Source organism: Periophthalmus magnuspinnatus, chromosome 1 (assembly GCF_009829125.3).
Source record: "Periophthalmus magnuspinnatus isolate fPerMag1 chromosome 1, fPerMag1.2.pri, whole genome shotgun sequence".
NCBI classification, from domain to species: Eukaryota; Metazoa; Chordata; class Actinopteri; order Gobiiformes; family Gobiidae; genus Periophthalmus; species Periophthalmus magnuspinnatus.
In genome coordinates, this window is record NC_047126.1 from 20,927,302 (window position 1) to 20,943,716 (window position 16,415).

Sequence of the window (16,415 nt, forward strand, 5' to 3'; positions counted from 1 at the left end):
TTTCATCGTGCAAAAATGCCACAAGGCAAAATTGCAATTAATTTAAATGCCATTGTTAGTTCAACCCTGTGTTTATAGTTTTAGGGGAGAGTTCTCTTTAGCTGTAAGTGTGAGTTATTTCTGTGCAGAGCTGCCACACCTGTTAAGCTGGTTGGGTCACATGCAACTCACCACTTGGAAGGGGGGAGGGAGAGCACTGCCAAAAGTTAAAGTTACAAGGATCTTATCTCAGTCGAGCAGCTTGAGTAAAATAATCTACCAATGACCTTATTAAAATAGTGTAGTTGTGTTGTTTGAATTAAGAAAAAGAAAAAAAAAAGTACACAAAAACGTATTCCCTTGGTAGATCATTCTCATTTTAATCGCCAACCTCAAGTCTACTCAGATCAACTAAAATGTCCTTAGTTTAAAGTGATGGTATGTGGAAAGTCACCTGCATAATTCCATGGAAACAGAATGTCAAAACCGTACTTTCAAACATTGTCCACAGTGATAGATAGGTTTAATGCTATACTGTGGAATATTAAAGCCAAACAAACAACATTTCCATGGAAACAAGCTTAAGGCGATCCTCCAGGTCAAATAAAAGTGTTTTTCTTTTGAGATGAGAGATGCATGTTTTTCTATATTTTTTTCAATGCAATAAAAACTATAAAGTAAAAAAATGAAAAAAAACATGCTTTTATTTTTGTGTATTTTAGGTAAAAAAAATATACATACTTTAAGTTGAAGTAATTTGAACTTAGATATTGCAGAGCGGAGGGAGGGTGGGGTCAAGCACATAATAACAATAGCTCAGAGGTTGGTGACGGGAAAGAATGAATAACTAGCAGAAAGCAGGAGAAACCGGTGCAGAGATGAGCACTGATACAACACTGTGAAAAACAGACACACGGATACTACGGCCGACCAGGTAGGATCACTTTAAAATCATTACATTTTACTCATACATGTGTTTCAGAATGATGACAAACAGTAGTTATTGCAATTAACTATTTCAAACTAAATGGTCTCTCTTTTGAATGATGAAAAGTCCTCAAAATGTCCCCTAACAGAAAGCTGAAAGTCATTAATAGCTCACATGTGGATAGCAGTGAATTGAGTACTACATTAAGTTTATGATAAGATTTGTTTACCTATGTTTTGGTATAATAAGTATTAGTAAGATTAAATATGGTTTTGTAATGTTTCATAGTGATTTTCTAACATTTTAGTGTTTGATTATGTGAATTTAGTCAAAGCCAAAATACCTTTAAGAATAGTTACTAATATTACGAAGGCCACTAAGTAGTTATAGTAATATTAGTAATAGTAATAGTAGTAATAACAGTAGCAGAGACTGAAGTGTTGGAGCCCAAATAGCTGCCTGCACACAAACAAGAGGAAGGAGAGCACAAAGTTCTGTCCATCACTGTGAGCCTCACAGAAAATTGAAAAAAGAAAAAATGTGTGAATAAATACATGTAAAATTAATGCAAATAAATCAAAATACACCAAAAATAATGAAATAAAATAATTGTTAACATAAATATATTTAAAAATATATAAATGTAGAAATGTATAAATTAATACCGAAATGTAAAAATCAAGCGTATTTTAACTTCTAATTGAATACATTCCAACATTTATCCATTGCAATTATTTACCGGTAGTTATAATGATTTTATTTTTGATCCTCCATGCTGTGTATAGTTGGACAACGCAATCATATTTAAACAATTTAAAGTGTAGCTGTCCCACATTGTGTCAAATATACAGATAATATACTTATTTGCTTATGACTTTCATTATAATGCAGGACATTGTTTTGGTGAGGCTCCTGGAGTTATCTTCATACTCTTGAAATGCATCTGAGCAGATTTATTTAAAGGTACACTATGTGACTTTTCTGATGGAGTGTACATCACCTGCTTTTCTCCATAGAGCTGTTCTCGCTTTGATTTGAATGTTCCACATTAAACTATATTGTGTGTTTATTCAATGACAGGTGTTTTTATTGGTTGAAATACCCAAAAAAAACATGTATTCTTGCTGTGAATGGGAGCGTCACTTCACAGATCTGACCTGCAACTTGGCTTGCAGTGTCATCTGCTCGTCCCCGTTGAAATATACAGCTTAATAATGCCATACTGTGGAAGATTTTAAGGCAACATCTATCCAGAGACAAATAGGTACCAGAAAAGTTACTCAGTGCACCTTTAATCTTTACATTGACTGTTCAGTACTACATTAAAAGGATAAAATTGGGGCCACTTTATTTACGTAGCCAAAACTTTACAAAAATGAGTGGATCTGGAGCCGTAAAATGAGAGAAATTGATCATTATTATTATATTATATTATATTATATATATTCTATTCTATTATTATTATATATTATATTATATATTTATTTTAATTTGTAATTGTTTTTGTGTATTCACAAACTCAATCATGCTTGTTGATTTTACATAAGAACCACTGGTGAGTATTGCTTATGACAAAAGAATAAGAACTGTTGCCACAAATATAATTTACATGTTAAGTCCAGTGAGACGGGTTTAACCACGTTCCTTTAAGACACTCGTCAGACACATGCACAGGCCAATAACAGTGTACTAACAGCACAAAGCACCACAGGCCTCATGTAGACCTGCCACCATAAATACTGTATCCACTTATTGCTCAATATATGTCAGATAAAAAAATCATTTTGGGGGTCAATATTAATCATTAATCACTTTTTCTTTGCACTCGTGGGGAACATTTGGTATTTTTCTGTTCTATGATCAGATTTGAGCTGCAGAAAGTTGCAAAAATAAGTTCCATGACCCATTATAAATGTCCTGATAAAATAAAATAAACTAATGAAAATAAATAGATACAAACTAAGTGTCATCAGTGGCATGAATTAGTTTCAATATTATCATTTATCGTCTATATTTTCTTCAACAATATATTGTACTAGCCTAATGTTTAACTGTTTCTCCAGTTTTATAATTAGGCATATCAAACTTTATATTATGTTGTCCAAAGGTGGGTAGAGTACCCTAAAATGTTTACTAAAGTAAGAGGATTACTTCAAAATAACAATACTCAAGTGAAATGCAAAATAGTGTAAAGTATTTGGGGAAACTACTACTAAAGAGTAATGTAAAGAGTAACTGTCAGGACAAAACACCTGATTTATAATTTTAACTGAATGTAATTGGAAACATAAAGAATATTTAAATAATACGCAAAATTTGGTATTTTCAAAGGACAAACCTGAAAACTGAGAAAAACAAAATCACATCTGAAGGAATGATGCAAAAAACCCAACTGTTCAAATAATATAATACTGTAAACATAAAGCTTTTGTCACGTGTAAACTCACAGTGGGAAGAAGAGGGACCTTTACTCAACTAAGAGTACTGTTATATTGTCAGATGTATCAGTTAAAATGTGGTGTTTGAAAACTACTCTACAGTTTTAACCATTGATATTTCTATTTATTTTCAGTAGGAAGGTCATGGTGTTTCAAATGTCTCTTTTTGGCCTAAGTCTTGTCATGTGGAAAAACTCACTCATCTATCATTTTTAACTGATCATTTTTATCTCAACTATGTTAAGTATGCCAGTTCACTTCGTACTTCGTACATACTGGTATGTATTTATGTTTCTGTTTATGGAAGTCAGAAAAGGGTCATAATGCTTGGTTTCCCTTTGTGATGTCAACAAGTGATAGTCCAGATTGTTCCTCCATGTTTTTGACGTCCATGATTATTTCTGACTACATTTTGAATTAGCTTGTTATAGCAAACTTTGAAGATATTGCTTTTAGCCTAATTTAAACTGCTTAACTCCAGAGTATAAGCCATTGATTTTGAGGACACTGGTTTAAATAGTTTTTGAGATGGTAAACATTAAATCTGTTACCTGTATGACTCTGCAAACTGTATGACTCTCTAAATAAATGTAAGATGGGTTCAATGCCATACTCTGGAACAATCTAGGCATCTCCATGGAGACAAGCAGGTCCAGAAACAACAAACAAGGTTGTTTGTTTTTTTTGTTTTTTTACAATCTTTTTAAATGATAAAAAATGGGATTGTTTCCAGAGTAATTAACAATTTAAAATTAAATATTATCTTTATATCTATATCTATATCTTTTAAATGGGGAAAAACTCAAAATGTTGCATTTAATAGGAAGGTGAAACCCATGAATAACGCCCAACCATTATACAAAATGTCTGAGTATTACAATTGATGAATTATTTTCTGACGTGTTTATGACGCCTGTACTCTCAGCATGCACAATATTGTTGATTACTATGTTTTATAATTTGAGTTGTGTTTGTCTGTTATTACTGAGCAGTGGTTTCTATTGGTGGTTTTTAGAGTCTATAATGTGAAGATTACATACTCCCAGATGGGGGCACGACCCAGATTTTCTTCCTTTTTAATAACATTATGTTTTCCTGTGAAATATCCAAAAGGTAAATACATAAATGTTGAACCTGATCATTTATATTACTAACTAGACCCTTGAACTCACTATACTGTATAACAACCAAAATCTTCATTTTAACAGTATTAAAGAGGAGAGCTTCACTCATTTCTCCTTCAGAACACTATCACATTACAATTGCGTGCATCCCACTAATGAAACTACCGCACATCACATCAGGTTGTATTGTTTTGTATCATGCCTTTGTATATTTATGGAAAATAGCTGACCGGGAGCATGAAAGATGTGGGCTTGAGGGTTGAGCATTGGACAGAATCATACTGCTAACCTTTAGGAAGGTTACATTAGTGCCCTGGAGAAAATGCTAGTTAACTTCAGGCATGTTTTTGATGAGGGAATGTTATAATATGGTAAAAAGCTCCAAAAAAGTTCATTTTGGCTGCCCCCTATCTGTATAGAAAAGTATTGGACTATAGAAGGTTGCGATGTCTTATTTTGTGTCGAGTCATCTATACTCTCGGCCTATACAATATTGATGATTGATAATTATGGTTTATGGCTTGAGTTGTGATGGTCTATTATTAAAGTAGCAGTGGTTTCTATTGTCTGTAATGAAGCATGTGTCAGAATCTTTCAAACTCAAAAGTAAAAACAGCTTTGAGAGATCCAGAAATACCGGCTTGGGCTGTCAACATTACCTCCATTCATGACTTAACACTTTCTGTGGACTCAACATGTGAAAAAAACACCTTGTATCCCTTGAAACTTGATCCTTAAAGATTCACTATATGTAACTTTTCTAGTGAGAGCCTTGCCACCTAGTTTTCTCCATGGAGATGTTATTGCTTCATCTAGATAGAATGTTCCACAGCATGGCATTAAACTTACGGCACTATCTTGAAAAACATGCATTCTTACTTTGAGCAGGGGCGTCTCACCACAGATCTGACCTGTAACCTGTTCTGGTGGTGTGTCCTGCTTGTCTCAATGAAGATATATAGATACGTTTAAAGGCATACTGTGGAATATTCCAGGCAAAGCAACAACATCTCTATGGAGACAAGCAGGTAGAGTACCCGCCACCAAGAAAGTTACATAGTGAACTGTTTCAGAGTGATGAAAAATGAGCACAGTTACCACAGCAACAACAAATCAAAATGGTGAATGGTGAAAAGTCCTCAAAATGAATGGTGCTTATGAACAGGAAGCTAAAGCCAAAGCAATATTTTTGAAGAAACATTACTTAAATTTATACTGTTTATAATAATTGGCTAATTTTCCCATGTTAAAAAATGCAATACTTGCTTGTCTGGTTGAACGTGCATTAAATCCACACTGTACATTTGTGCCCCCTAAATCTCTCAAGGATGACAAGTTTATGTTCATGTTTTTGCTTAAAGCTGTTGTGGGAGGTATGCTACTGCTCTGTGGACTATAAAAACTGATGTCAACATTATAACAGAGCTCACAAGAGTCAGTTTTGTGTAATATAGGACCTTAAAGTTATTTTTATTAGTTTATTTAACAAGACTCATGCGTACACACAGTATTTTAAAACAATACTCAATACTAGTCTAAATGTTGCTTTTATCTTATCAGCAGATATCCTAAAACTCATTCTCTCTCTATCTCCCACTCTCCCTCTCTCTTTTTTCTCTCCAGTCTCTCACCTCTCTCAAATCATAGAAAGATGGCATTACCCGCAACCTTTCTCTCTGAGGACCAGTTCTCCTGCTCCATCTGCCTCGAGATCTTCAACAACCCAGTGTCTACACCATGTGGTCACAGCTACTGCCAGGTAACATCAGTGTAAATTACTTTCAAATCAAACCGTCTCACTTTATCAAAATAATTAATTTGTGTAGTTTTGAGTAATTCAGATTTGCTTACTTGATGGGCCCAGATTAACAGTCTCGTTTCACCACATTGCTTATTTTAGTCTTTTAATCAGACGTATTTGCCAGTAGGCCTGTGGAGTTTAGATCATTTTACTGTAATCTCATGTTATTAAATTATGTAAGCAGATGATCCTTATGTCCTTATATTAACTTGACATCTTTGAACTAGTTTTGAAAACACAACTGTACACTATATGCATGTAAAATTAAACTGTCATTTTTACATTTTCTGATATTTTCTGGCAGCCACTTGATGGAAGCTAATGGGGATTCTATTAAAGAATAAAGACTATGCTTACATTTCTGTTACCAGGCCTGCATCTCCTATTATTGGAACACCAGTAAAACCACCTCCAGAGCCTCCAAAATGTACCAGTGTCCAATGTGCAAAGAAAGCTTCAACCGCCGCCCAGAGCTGCACATAAACCGCACACTGAAGGAGATCACGGAGCATTTCAAACAAGCGGCCATGACAGGAGGACCTGTGGCCGGGGAGGCCAGGAGCTGGCAGGACCACAGCCCCATGTCAATGAGGCGCACATCCACATCCAACAGAGGTGAGCTGCCCGAGGGAGTTATTAATGAGATGATGAATCGCTTTCAGAAGACAAACAAAGACCATGATGACCTCCCTCCGCCTTACACTCTTCAACGCAGGTAAGAAACACACACCCAAGATCATATTAAAGATGCATAACTGAAGGTCAGCCTGCCATCTGCTGGTCTGCATGGAAATGTTGTTGTCTTCAATGTTCCTAGTATGGTATTTACCTTATCTTATCTATGGCGACAAGCAGGTGACAACACCAAGCTAAGTTACAGGTAAGATGTATGGCGAGGCGACCTTACTCACAGTAAGAATGCATGTTTTTTAGGGTATTTTTAAGCAATAAAAAACTTGCAATTGAATAAATACATAATAGATATGTTTAATGCAATACTGTGGAAAATTCTGAGTAAAAAATACATTTACATGACAACATGCTGGTGGCAGACCCCCTAAGCAGAAAAGTTAGATGTTGATGGTTCTGCTGCTGAAGTGGAAATGTGCAGAGCAGGAAGGAGAGGGAGGGGAGAGTATGAATAGTTTGAGATGTGATGGGTTCATTGTTAAAGGTGCTGATAGTGAAAGGCTGACAATGACAGAGGTTATAGGCAGGAACAAGAAGGAAATGCATATTTCAATTGGTCTTCTTAAACTCTAAAAACTTCTTCTTTCTTCTAGCAGACCTCTGCTTGTTTGTTGTCATACCTTATACCTACTTGCTGCATTTAAAATCAGCCTGGTAACCAAAACTGATGCTCTCTGTCTATTCCAAACCATGGAATGGATGGACAGGGTATCATCTGTACTATCACTGTACTCCAGATTTTCTTGAGCAGTATTTTTGTTACCATGGTTTGTTAATGTTGGCAGATACACGGTGAGCAGTGCCCATGACCAGGACCCGAGCCTCCCCTTGTGCCCGCTACACCTGTGCCCGCTGCACTTGTTCTGCCGTGTGGACAATGTGTGTGTGTGCAGCACGTGTGTGGAGTCATCTGACCACAGGGGGCACAGCGTCACGCCCGTCAAGAGGGAGTGGCAGATCAGGAAGGTACAATGGCCCCAAAAATAAGTGCATTTGACCCATCCTTCAATGCTAATGGGGTCAAAAACTGTCAGAAGAAAAGACCAACGGCAGTGCAGTGCCAGTATCAATATTTGATTCAGTATGTATTGCTCCAAAATACTAAAATCCATAATATTAAAGGTCCCATATTACTTTTTCTGATCATGTTTTTGAACATGTTTCCACATCAAAAACATACCAAAATATATCTTTATGTGAGTATATATACAATATTAGATTTTTCTTTTCAATATTTGATTTTTTTTTTCAACTTTAAGTGTAAGAATATGCTTTCTTCTTCTTCTGTTTTTGTTCAAATGGTAGTCTCTTGTCACGAAATTATATTGATTTTAACTTTACCTACTAATTTCAGTGAACTCAGCATTTAGTATATTTAATCTTTATAATTCTACAATCATATGGACTTTTATATTTTTGTTGTCCTGTGTTCAGTCTCAGTTGGGGATCGTGGACGTGGAGCTCAAAGACCTGATCAGTGAACGAGAGGCAAAAGTCCTGGAGATTCAAAGCACTCTACTCGACATAAATGTACAAGACAACTCTACTTTCTTTTTTTTTTTATCTTTTTACTGAGATACTGATCACTTTCTATCCATCTTTATAGTTAGGACTTGAACTATTGATTTTATTTTTTTTTTATTGAGTATACCCCTGGACCAGAGGATTCGTAGCTTGAGTGCAAGTCCTGTGCACCTGTGCAAACATTGCATTAGGTGGACTAAAAGGCTTTGAAATTAAAAGATTAGGAAAAAAATGTAAATTGTCACAAAGTATCCTCCCAGTGCATTTTTATTTTTTGCTGTGAATGTAAAATTTGCATTATTATTTGGCATGTACCTATTTTGTGTCCCTTTGTGTGTCTTTAGGCTGCAGCTGAGAGGGAGACAGGGGAGGCAGTGAATGCGTTTTTAAACCTCATTACCAACGTGCAGCTCTGTCAGGCCGAAATACTGGAGGTAAATTGTCATATGCTGGTGCAGGTGGGACCAAAAAGGTGCAGAACTCGGGGCAAGTTTACAGTGTTTATTTACAGATTGTGAAATAACAGTCAGGTATATATTAGACCGGCGAGTGGCGAGGAGCCGGGTGCGAGCCAGAGTCCGGGAATGCGTCGCAGAGAGCAGGGACAGGAACAGGGAGCAACGAGTACCGGAGCGGGAGACAGGAACAGGGACGGAACCAGAGACAACAGAGGCAGGGAGCAGGAACCAGAGCGGGAAGCGGGGTGCAAGCCGGGGTCCAGGACGAGACAAGGTGGTGGAGACAAAACAGACAATACCGGAGCAGGAACACGGGGTCAGGAACAGAGCCAGAGGCGGAGGAGCTGGGATGGTCCAGGGAGCAGGAATTTGAGGGCAGCAAAAATCCAGTCAGCATCAGAGGTCACTGGTGTGGACGGGCTTAACCTGGGAAACATGAAAAGTAGGGTGGATACGGAGAGATGGGGGCAGGCAATTGCAACTGTATGGCGGATGGATTGATGATCTTGGTAATCTTGAACGGCCCAAGGGGGGGCAGGAGTCGGTTTTCAATGGGATGGTCTTAGACGAAAGCCACACCATTTGGCCGGGCTGGTACTCGGGAGCCGGGACGCGGTGCCGATCCGCCTCCGCCTTGGTGCGTGCCCCCGCTCCGAAGAGTGCGGTCCTGGTTTTCCTCCAGGGGTGATGCTAGACGGAGGGGACTGCCAGGTCCCTCTCTTCTGTAGGAAAGAGCGGGGGCTGATTTCCGAGGGAGACCTGGAACAGAGACATGCCTGTGGCCGAGCTCACCAGGGAATTATGGGCATACTCAATCCGGGGTAGGTAGGAGCTCCAGGCCGCAGGGTTCGCGGAGACCACACATTGCAGGGCAGACTCAAGGTCCTGGTTGGCTCGCTCGGTCTGTCCATTGGATTGTGGATGAAAGCCGGACGTAAGGCTGACCGTTGCACCCAGCCCCTCACAGAAAGCAGGCCACACCTGGGACGTGAACTGGGTGCCTCGGTCTGAAACGATGTCCACAGGGATGCCATGGAGGCGGAAGACATGGTTGGTGAGTTGGTCAGCAGTCTCTTTCACGGTCGGGAGCTTGGGTAGAGCGATGAAGTGGGCGGCCTTGGAGAAGCGGTCAACCACAGTCAGGATTACCGTGTTTCCCTGGGATGGAGGAAGGCCGGTGACAAAGTCCACCGCCACATGGGACCAAGGCTGCTTTGGGACTGAAAGGGGGAGTAAGAGACCAGAGGGTGGTGAGTGAGAGGCCTTAGCCCAGGCACATACCTGGCAAGCCGACACGTAGGCTCGAGTATCCCTGTCCATGGTGGGCCACCAGAAGTGTCGCTTAAGCAGGGAAAGGGAACGATTGGCACCGGGATGGCAAGTGAATTTGGAACAGTGGACCCACTCAAGCACCTGAGAACGAACAAAGTTAGGGACAAAAAGTTTGCCAGGTGGACCGTTACCTGGGTCGTGGTCATTGGTTGTGGCCCCCCGGACCGTGTCCTCAATCTCCCAGTGGACGGCAGCTACGACACAGGAGGAGAGAATGATGGTCTCTTCCGATGTGAACTGGCGAGGGCATCGGGCTTGACATTCCAGGATCCGGGACGGTAAGTAAGGATGAAATTGAAGTGACTAAAAAACAGGGACCAGCGGGCTTGACAAGAATTGAGGCGTTAAGTGGATTGTATGTATTCAAGATTCTTGTGGTCAGTCCACACCAAGAATGGCTGCTCCGCCCCCTCAAGCCAGTGGCGACACTCCTCCAAGGCGAGTTTGACCGCTAAGAGCTCCCGATCCCCCACATCGTAGTTGGCCTCGGCTGGGGACATATGGCGGGAGAAGAAGGCACAGGGGAAAAGGCGATTGTGGGGGTCAAACCTCTGGGACAGGACAGCCCCCACTGCTGTGTCCGAAGTATCCACCTCTACGATAAATTGGCGCAAGGGGTCAGGTTGGTGAAGAATGGGGGCGGAGGTAAACAGGCTCTTTAACTTGTCAAAGGCGGACTACGCTTCTGGGGACCAGGTGAACTGTAACGAGGGAGAAGTCAGTTTAGTAAGAGGCGAGATGACTCGACTGAAATCTCGTATGAACTGTCTATAGAAGTTAGCGAAGCCAATTAACAGCTGGAGCTGCTTGCAATTGACGGGGACCAGCCAATCAGTGACAGCCTAGATTTTTTCTGGATCTGCCTTCACCTGGCCTCGCCCCACAATGAAACCCAGGTACCAGGTACTCGAAGTGGCCAAGAGGGGGGTCTTAAAAGCCGTCTTCCACTCGTCCCCCTCCCTTATGCGCACCAGGTGGTATGCGTTCCGTAGGTCAAGCTTAGAGAATATAGTGGAGGAAGGGCATCCTGACAGTAAATAATCAGTTACAAAAATTAAACGTATTAGACTCAGAGTCAGACACACTATTTATTCACATAGGAAATTATATGGACAAAGTGGATAAAAAATACATCTTAAGGCAAGGACATATAAAAGTGCACTTACCACAGGCAATACTGTATTATAATGTAAATCACTGTCAGTCCAATATTCTTAGAGACACCTGCTATTTATTGTTGTCCATATACTGTACTCTTCATAAACATGGAGAGGGTTATTACTTTACCTAGAATATATGGCATTAAATATATCTATCTCGCATTTATTTTATTACAGGTGTTTTATTGTTCAAAAACAACTTGACAGACATATATTTTTACTATGATCATGAACGCCTCTTCACAGATCTGACCTGTAACTTGGCCTGGTTGAGCAACCTGTTTGTTTTTATTGAGAATGATGAGTTTAATGCCATACTGTGGAACATTCCAGGCAGAGCAATAACATCTCCATGACAATATGATTATGTGGATTACAGTATATGGCATTCTTATACTGTGGCCCTGCGTGGCTTGGGAAAATAAATTATAATATATATAATATATTTAATTGAAGTGTGTTTTTTGTGTTGGTTCTTTTTTTAAATTGTAGTTCTAAATTGAAAGGTTATTGTGATCTTGAAATATTAAAATAAAATTATATTTTATGATTTTTTGTTGCTCAAAATAAGAGCCACACTCATGGAAGCCGGTATACCCGGCAAAATGCCATCCAAAACGCATTGGCAGGTATAGTTCCATTAACCACGTAAAATAAATATTTATACAGATTACATTACATAAATAAAATGTCATTTTATTTAATTTTCTCTGTAGCACTTCATGGATTTCATAAGCAACACACTATGTTTATACAAGGCATAAAGGGAAGCAAAATATAGTGTAATCTTCATTTTAGATATCAAAAAAGTATTTGAGGCTCCCTGTGGTTTTTTTCCGTGGAAACCAGGTCCAAATGGCTCATTGGGTGCTAAAGGTTGCCAACACCTGGTATTTGGATCAATAAATATTGCACAGGGAGTGATTCATATTATAATAGAGTATTGCACGTGGTTAGTACAGTTGGATGACTTTAGACCTAGCAGTATGATTTTTGTCATTTATGTTCCATTGTATATTAAAGTTCCTGTTGCTCTTAGGTTATAGAGTTGAGTCGCAAAGCTGCGGAGTACAGGGCCCAGAGGCTGCTGAATGAACTGGAGGAAGAACTGTCAGAATTGAAGAAGAGGAAAGCCGCTCTGGACCAAATTTTCCAGACGGACAACTACATACAACTCCTCACTGTAAGACCTCACACAACCTTACCCTGCAAAAAAGGGCTCATAAAAACATAGTCTGGGGATATATAATAAAAATATATGAACTTCTATCTACTTACTAATATAGTAGTAGTATAGAACCGTATTTGAATGAAATTTAGGTGCACTTAGCTGTAAATTTTCTGGCAGGGTGTGCTGACTGAATTGCTTAACCTGACATGTTCCACAGTATGGCATTAAGTCTATCTTTCTTGCATTTATTCAGTTATATTATGTGCTTTATTGGTGCAAAAAATATACTTAGAAAAACAAATTGTGAGGAGGCTTATCTCACCACAGATCTGGCCTGTAACTTGGCCTGGTGGTGTCACTACTTATCTCTCGCTCTAGAAGATTGTATGATTATAAAGTCATTTTTTTAAATAAAAAAATATGCTGTACTATAAAACATCTTTGGCAACACAATATTATCTCCATAGAAACAAGCAGGTGGCAAACCCCCTACCTGAAAAGTTACATAGTGCACTTTTAAAAAGAGTGACATTTAATTTCATAAATGTATGCACATTATTATTTGTTTAAAAAAATCTCAAATTTTATAGTTTGGACAGACCTGCTGTAGTCCCCCCTCACCTGTCTTCACCTGTCCTTCCCTGCCTTCTTTCTCCATAGACGTTCTCCTCTCTCTCTGCTGTTCCCCAAACCAAAGACTGGTCCAGTGCAGCTGTGAGCTCAGAGCCGTCCTCTGGTGTCATCCTGAGGAACATCACTCAAACCATGGACCGCTTTAAGGAGGAGATGTGCAAACTCACAGAAGTCTGTAAGTTTATCATATATTTTTGCACAGTTTTTATATTGTAATCGGTGAGCTACTGTGTCCAAGTAATTTCCTTATGTATCAATTAAGTTTGTTGTTGTTGTCTGTCTAAAACTGCAAAAAATAAATAGCTAAATGAAAGACTAGACTTTAGACTTTTCTAACGTTGACATGCATAAAGAAAACCTTTCTGATAATTGAAGGAAAGTCAACTTGAAATAACTAACAACAACTTAAAATTCAATGTTATAAGAGAATAAAATCTTTTTGTTTAGGGAAAGGACAAAAACCAGAATTGGAGCAGCCTGTGATCAAGCACAATCCAAGTAAATATCAATTACACATACACACTCTGACATTTTTATTTCATATTTCATATCTTATATTTAAAGAAATTTGTAATATGTTTTCTCTTTCTCTAGAGGTCAAAAAAGTCCAGGAATATGCAGGTATGTTTACAACTGGCTACTTGTAGTATTATTACTGAACTGTGTTCCCTGTGTTTACATTATGCAGTCATACATCTTTATTCATTTTATTTAAAGAGACCTATTGTGCTCGTGTCTGCTATATAGTTATAATCTATGACACCTGTGGATTATAATGTTATAATCTGGACATTTTAAATTGCAATACTCATCTAAAACAACTTCATAAAATAAACAAGGGCGATGATTTCTTTGTTAGAAAACTGCAGTGCCCAATTTGAACTGATGTTGCTGTAAACATAATCAGAGCAAAGAGAAATCCAGCTGTCAGCACCTCCAATGGAGAGCTGCACATTACACTAACTAGCTGCAGATTGTTTCATTTGTATCAAAATGTCTAAGCAACGCTGCAGAATCCTACATGTATCACGATTAGGAAAATCAAATTGGAGAGCTAAGTAAGTACAGTGCAGTGGGCGTATGCCAGCATCAGTGAAAACGGAGGTTGATCAGTAAAATGGCGTCTTGAAAATAAGCAATTAAAGACAGCTCAAAAATGCACAAATCACTCCAAATACAACTTTGGGTGAGTAAATGGTGAGGGGAAACAACTATAACATGGTTAAAAGCTCTGAAAAGTCAATTTTATTTGGGCAATCCCAGTTGTGTTACATCAAACTAATTTACCATAGTAACAAGCACCCAAGTACTAACCTGGTTGGGCAAAGTTATTTTGGCTTTGTCTCCAAGAACATCTAAAGAAACTGTTTAAACAGACAAAACTAAGGAAAATATTTTATTAAATCTTAAATAATTGTGTTAAATATGTTATAGTGAAAAAGTAGTCTGTAATCTGTCATAATGCAAACCCTCTTCTGTGTCACCCCAGAGGACATCACACTGGACCCTAACACGGCTCACCCTCGCCTGGTCATCTCTGTGGATGGGAAGCAGGTGTTCTGTGGAGAGAAGCATCAGGTGGTCCCTGACAGCCCAGAGCGGTTCAATCGCGTGGTGTGTGCCCTGGCCAGGGAGGGCTTCGACTGTGGGCGCCACTACTGGGAGGTGGGTAGAGCCACGGTCAGGTTATACATTATATTCATTTTAAACGAAGAGACGCCAAACCTTATTTGTACTGTCTTAAACACGTGAAAAACAAAACTAGTTGTTAGCAGTTCCTCACTTCCCTAATGCATTCTGAGTATCATTATTCATTGTGACGAGTTTATAAGTACTTTGCGCAAATGTCAGAGGCCAGAGCAGAGTTTTAAAGCCGTCAATGGAGTTTTGCCAGCTGCAAAGCTAGCATGCTAACCACATACTTCCTGAATGTCACACAATAAAACAATTAAAGAAGACATATTGTGCTCGGGCTGTCTATATAACTATAATCTATGACACCCGTGGATCATTGTGTTATAATTTGCACATTTTAAATCGCAATATTCATTTAAAAAACTTTATAAAAGAAATGTCAGCTGACTTGTTAGAAGACTGTGGAGCCCATTGTGAGCTCCGGTAGCCATAAATGTCATCCCCTAGAAAGCCTGAAGATGTGACTTAATAATTTAATCGTTTTTAGATGACAGCACACTCGGTCTTTAACTGTTTTAGACAACAAAGCTTCAAATGAACCTACTTTGCACTAAGATGTAAAAAAAATGGAATATGAAGAATAGACCAATACCTGTGATATATCATGTACACAGTTTAGTTGCAAAAAAAAAAAAAAACCTGGTATGAGCTAAGGTCCATCACAATATAATATCTTACCACTAACCCTGAGTCTTGTGTATTGAAGGTGGAGGTTGGCAGTAAGACCGACTGGGATCTTGGCATAGCGAGTCGCTCCGTGTGCAGAAAGGGTAAAATCACTGTCAGCCCGGCTCATGGATACTGGTTCTTGAGTTTACGCGACCAAACAGACTACGCCTTCAGAACTGAGCCGTCCACTGCACTCACCGTGACCCAGCGCCCCTCTCGCATCGGCGTCTTCCTGGATTATGAGAAAGGAATCGTGTCTTTCTACAATGTGGATGCCAAAGTGCTCATGTACACGTTCAATGCCAGGTTTACTGATGTCATCCTGCCTTTCTTCAGCCCCTGCACCAACAAGTCTGGCAAAAATGAGGCTCCGCTGATCATCTGTCCTGTGTCTACTATTGAGTAAAAGCTTGTTAACTTTTTCTACCCTTTTCCATGAATTAAAAAACATTAACCTTATGATTTATTTTGGAAACCTGAAAAATTCTAAAAGATATATACTGCATTAAACTGAAGTAATCAACATCTAATCTAAACCCCAAGAAAATCCTTACTACATATGTATGTTTAATGCTCCAGGCAACTGGGAGGTCAGTTATTTCCCACTTGAACATTATGAGTTCTGACCTCAGAGCATTCCAGTTAATGAATATGCTAATGTTAAACCATAGGCTAAACTGTCTGTCTCTATGCTAATTAAAACAATATTGTTTTACCTGTACCGATGTTTGAATCGTTTATCAAGAAAAAAATTAACAAATCACATTTCACAACCCAAATGCAGACGCTATACATTTATTTTTATATTCAGGT

General features: G+C 38.9%; 1 protein-coding gene across 1 annotated transcript; it reads left to right on the forward strand.

Moving 5' to 3' along the window:
* The first annotated feature begins 810 nt into the window (after positions 1-810).
* On the forward strand, positions 811-16,388 carry LOC117369634 (E3 ubiquitin-protein ligase TRIM39-like). The gene is made up of 12 exons (XM_033964933.2): positions 811-913; positions 6,093-6,228; positions 6,642-6,985; positions 7,746-7,926; positions 8,395-8,490; positions 8,829-8,918; positions 12,474-12,617; positions 13,266-13,413; positions 13,686-13,736; positions 13,833-13,859; positions 14,728-14,903; positions 15,640-16,388. Exons 2-12 carry the CDS (start codon positions 6,121-6,123, stop codon positions 16,006-16,008), a joined length of 1,734 nt encoding a protein of 577 aa, XP_033820824.1. The 5' UTR covers positions 811-913; positions 6,093-6,120; the 3' UTR covers positions 16,009-16,388.
* Positions 16,389-16,415: the final 27 nt, after the last annotated feature.

Bases quoted from the DNA above. Each gene is read 5' to 3' on its own strand.
- LOC117369634 (XM_033964933.2), top strand. From the start codon at position 6,121: ATGGCATTACCCGCAACCTTTCTCTCTGAGGACCAGTTCTCCTGCTCC. The intron at 6,229-6,641 runs GTAACATCAGTG...TTCTGTTACCAG, and splicing joins GTGGTCACAGCTACTGCCAG to GCCTGCATCTCCTATTATTG. The intron at 14,904-15,639 runs GTGGGTAGAGCC...TGTGTATTGAAG, and splicing joins GTGGGCGCCACTACTGGGAG to GTGGAGGTTGGCAGTAAGAC.